Source organism: Corvus kubaryi, unplaced genomic scaffold (genome assembly GCF_017639235.1).
Source record: "Corvus kubaryi isolate FWS band 111438036 unplaced genomic scaffold, C.kubaryi_AGA036_p1.0 50350, whole genome shotgun sequence".
Taxonomy (NCBI): Eukaryota; Metazoa; Chordata; class Aves; order Passeriformes; family Corvidae; genus Corvus; species Corvus kubaryi.
Genome location: NW_024581360.1, coordinates 6,884 through 11,652, shown reverse-complemented (window position 1 = coordinate 11,652; position 4,769 = coordinate 6,884). Strand labels below are relative to the sequence as shown.

General features: G+C 59.0%; 1 protein-coding gene across 1 annotated transcript in view; it reads right to left on the bottom strand.

Annotated features, from left to right (window-relative positions):
• Nucleotides 1–228: 228 nt before the first annotated feature.
• Nucleotides 229–4,769, bottom strand: part of LOC121672339 (prolargin-like) — a 10,661-nt gene continuing 6,120 nt past the window's right edge. Inside the window, exons 2-3 of the mRNA XM_042044959.1 lie at nt 3,576–4,527; nt 229–2,059 (exon numbers count right to left, since the gene is read on the bottom strand). Of these exons, the coding sequence (XP_041900893.1) occupies nt 1,881–2,059; nt 3,576–4,512 (1,116 nt within the window). The 5' untranslated portion in view covers nt 4,513–4,527 and the 3' untranslated portion in view covers nt 229–1,880. The remainder of the gene's footprint in view (nt 2,060–3,575; nt 4,528–4,769) is intronic.

Here is a 4,769-nt window from a genome sequence, read left to right as displayed (position 1 = left end):
GCCTTGGACACTTCCAGGGATGGGGCGGCCGCAGATTCTCCGGGAATTCCAGCCCAACCCCTCCCCACCCTCCCAGCCAAGAATTCCTCCCCAAATCCAGCACCACTAAACCCCAAACACCCCCAACAGCCCAAAACGTTGGGGAAGTTGCTTCCAGGCGAGGAAATTTTGCTCCTGGATGCGGCAGCGCCTGAGGAAGGCGAGGATGGATCGGGGAGAGGCTCGGGGTCCCTTGTGAATGATTTTATTTCCACTGCTGCGGGGAGTGGGAGTGAAAATCCCATGAAGTTGCTGGGTCGGGAGGTACACGTGGCTCTAGGAATATCTGTACATTCTACCAGTCTATATACACATCATATAAATACATCCAGGGGGGTTCCATCCGGGTTCAGGGCTGGATCCTGTCCCACCCAACTGCAGGGAGAGCCCGAAAGGAGATTTTATCGTCAGGAAAAAACCTCCTTAATTAGCACGGGGTTTTAATGAATGGAAGAAGGGGGGAGCATCCCTGTGCCATCCCCGGGGAGAAGGACACGGTGCCCGTCCGTGGCCGTCCCGGGAAGGGTCGGTTCTGCTGAAAGGAGCTTTCTTTGGTTTATTTAATGCTCATTGCAGTTGGATTTTGAATCTTTTTTTTTTTTTTCCTCTTTTTTTTCCTTTTTTCTCCCTCTAATGCTCGGCCTTTAAATCCAAATCCTGAGACTCGGGAAGAAAAGAAGAGAATAATCCCCCCAAAACCCGGACACCCTATAAATGCAGGTACAGCTATCAAAGGGGGAAGCGATACATGTGAGGAAGAGAAGGGATAAAAATAGCTCTTCTAAAGGGTAATTCTTCCCTTTTCTTCTCCCTTCCTTTTATTTCTAATAAAAAAAAAAGGCAAAACCCGGTCATGTGGGATTGGCTCCAGAGAGAAACTGAGCCGTGGATGTGGCCCTGAATCCTCAGAGCTCAGTGGGAAGGATGCAGGATTTTGGGATGAAGCTGTGAGCCCACGGATGTGCCCTTGATCCCAGATTTTACAGGGAAGTGCGCAGGATTTTGGGATGGGGCTGTGGGCTCTGCATCCCCCCAGCTCAGAGGGAAGGATTCAGGATGGGGCTGTGATCCCATGGATGTGGACGCAGAATGCTGGGATGCGGCTGAGGCCCCATGGATCGGTGCTGGGATGGGGGATTTGAAGCCGGGAAGGGGCCGAGGGGGATGCGGGAAGGCGTGGCCCACACCGGGCGCAGGATCCAGGGGCAGGACACCTTCCCTGCTCCATCCCGGCAAACGCCCAGCTCCAGGAGGGATTTAGATCCTCCTCCAGAAAAACGTGGAGCCAAAGCCCTCCAGAAGGGCCCCGGTGACAGGAGCATGTCCCCATCCCCTGGGGTGCCGCTCTGGCCACGATCCGCGGCTGCCTCATTCCCAGATCCATCCTCCGGATCCGTCCTCCCTCCGCTTCCACGGATCCCACCCGCGCGGCACCGCCCATCCCCGCTCCCCAACCCACCGGGAATCGCCCTCAGGGACACCCTCAGGGAGCAGGGACACGCCCCGAGCCCGGCAGCTCCATCCGAACCGAATCCAGCCCTCCGGAACTCCGCTGGCTGGGGACGGGAGAGGCGGAGGCGGTTCCGGGCTCAGCCTGGGGGACGAGGACCGGCAGCTGTGACCTGGGGTGGCAGCTGGGACACGGCGCTGTCCTGCAGAGAGCGGTCCCCAAGGAGCCACGAGTGTCCCTGCAGGGGGGGGAAAAGGGGGAAAAGGGGAGAGGGATGGAGGCGGGGAGTGAGCGGGGGGAGAGGGAGGAGAGAGGGTCCTGCGTGTCCAACGCCGCCGGGGCTGGGGGGAAATGTCCGAGCAAAGCCGGGCCTGGGAGAGGCAGGGCTGGGCTAAAACACCACGGACTGCAGGAGGCGGAAACACAGCATCAGGTCCAGCGGGATTGGCGGCTTCAGGAGGTTCCCGTCCAGCCGCAGGTAGCGGAGCCGGGGGACACTGTCCAGGTCGGAGGGCGAGAAATCCTGGATGGACACCAGCGAGGTGGGGCAGATCTGCGTGCCGTTGATTTCTGTGGAGAGGAGAGGAACGGCGGGATGCCCGTTAGGGAAAAGGGAATGTGGAGAGGGATTCTTGAGCCCCCCGCTGTTGTTGAACCCCAAATTGGGGTTGTTTTGCTACCAAAAGGGTCAATCCCAGGCTGTTCCCGAAGCCCCAGCAAGAGGAAAGATCTGGCTTTTGATCAGGAGCGAAGTAGGTCACGTTCCTCCGGATGCGGTGGCGTTCCGGAGAGAAAAGGGATCAATCCCTCTCCCGGAACCTGCCGAGCCAGCCCCGAGCTTCCCAAAAAAACATCAAGGAATCCCGTTCCAGCCCTGTCACGCCGGAGATAACGTCAGCACCCGGCTCGTTGCTCGCCTCTGGAATTCCACGGTATGGGACATAAACAGCGGGATTCTGATGTCAGCACCCGGCTCCGGGGATGGAAACCTTCTGAAAACTGGGGAAAACAGGCGAGGAAAAGCTGGGCCAGGGCGTGCGTGGGATTTCTCTCCATGGGAAATGCCGGCAAGATCGGGATGCTGGGGATGTGGGAAGCCAGCAGGAGTCACCACCTGCATCCCAAGGTCCCCCCCCCCCGGCTCAAATTTGATGGTGTTTAATTGAAATTCAGATTAATGAGGGTTGGAGGCAGATGTGATCACAGCAGGGTCCTGGAGCTCTAACAGCGGGAACATCTGGGGAGACCAGGAATCCTGGAATCCTAGAATGGTTTGGGTTGGAAGGGACCGTAAAGCTCCGGAAATGCCACCCCCGCCATGGGCAGGGACACCTTCCACCATCCCAGGGTGCTCCAACCCAGCCTTGGATACTCCCAGGGATGGGGCAGCCATAGCTCCTCTGGGAATTCCATCCCAGCCCCTCACCTCTCTCCCAGAGCAGAATTCCTTCCCAATATCCCATCCATCCCTGCCCTCTGGCAGTGGGAAGCCATTCCCTGCATCCTGTCCCTCCATCCCTCATCCCAAGTCTGTCTCCAGCTCTCCTGGAGCCCCTTTAGGCCCTGGAAATCTGAACTGGAAGTCAGTGGGATTCTGTCTCCTCCTCTGTGCTCGCTGTGCTTCCACGCATCCCAGGCTCCTCTCCCATGGAATTGCAGCTGGATTTCCCTGGAATGGCCCTGGCTGCTCTGCCTCCATGGCAGCCTCGTTCTCCCCGCTCCTTCCCGGCACGGCTCCGCTCGGGAGCAGAGCCGGGTGATTTCCTCACCATCCCGAGCCGTGTGTTTGACATCTGTTCCTAAAATACGTGCCCAGACTCTTCTTAAATATCCCGATTTTTGCCAGGGAAAGAGCCCTTCCCTGAGCAGGTGGCCCCGAAGAAGACAACTGGGACAAGTCCTGCAGCACCAGGGGGATTCCACTCTGCTCCTCCCCTTCCACCCAGATCCTCCCTCCACCCTTGTAGCTCCTGCCTCATCCCACCACCGCTGAAGGGATCACATCCCACCGGGTGAGAAACGACCTTTCCAAGGTTTTTCTCCCCAAAAACCACCCCAGAGACCCCACCCAAGCAGCGGGACTCACTCTCGATGGAGTTGTTGTTCAGGTAGAGGTGCTCCAGCTTGGCGCTGATGAAGGGCACGTTGGTGAGCTTGTTGTGGGCCAGGTGCAGCACCAGCAGGTTGGTGAGGTTGAAGGAATTTTTGGGCAGCCCCTTATCCGAGATCTGGTTGTAGTTGAGCCGGATGAAGGCCAGGTTGGGAAACTCCTTGAAATAATCGCTGGGGATGTCCTCAATGTTGTTCCTGTCCAGGAAGAGCTGGTGGATGGCGCTGGGCACACCGGGGGGCATCTTCCTCAGGATGTTGTGGGCCAGGTTGAGCTGCATGAGGTTCTTGAGCCCCTTGAAGGTGTTCTTGTTGAAGACGCCGTCGCTCAGCTTGTTGTGGTGCAGGTCCAGCAGCACCAGGTTCTCCAGCTTGTTGAAGACGCCAGCGGGGATCTTGGAGATCTGGTTCCTGCTGAGCCGCAGCTGCTCCAGGTTGGGCGGCAGGAAGGCGGGCACCTCTTTCAGCTGGTTCCTCTCCATGTAGAGGAAGATGAGGTTTTCCAGCTTCTCCAGCACCCTCCTGTCCACCTTGCGGATGCGGTTGTTGTCCAGGTTGACCCATTTGAGGCCGGTGGCGTTGCGGAAGGACTCCTCGGGCAGGTTGGCGATGAAGTTGTTCTGCAGGTACAGGTAGTGGATGCGGGGCGGGATCACCGGCACCGTGCGCAGGTTGCGGCTGTCGCAGTACAGCGCCGACGGGAAGTCCGGCGGGCAGTAGCATTCCCGAGGGCAGTCGGGGAACACGGATGGAGGGCCCGGAGGGAGGGGAGGCGGCAGCTCCGTGGGCTCCACGGGCTCCTCGAAGGGCGCGGGCGGCCGGGTGGGTCTGCGGGGGGGTTTGCGCCGCTGCCCGCTCGCCGGCGGCACCAGGGCGAGCACGAGTGGGAGAAGCAACGCCAGGGCCACCTTCATGGTCCAGGAGTTTTCCTGAAGGGAGGGAAGGAGAGGGGGGGTTGGGAAGGGGCTGGTTGAGGAATTGTCGCCTCCCCGCTGCTGGCGTGCAGGGATTTGTCCCTTTGTCACCTCCCTTCCGCTCTCCTTCCCTTTGGAAGTCATCCTCAAATCCAACCCCTCTCCAGGGCAGGAGTCCCTGAGGTCCCTATCCCTGGCTCACCATTATCCATGGAATTTCTCTCCCTTGCTCATTGTTATCTGTGGGATCCCCCCCC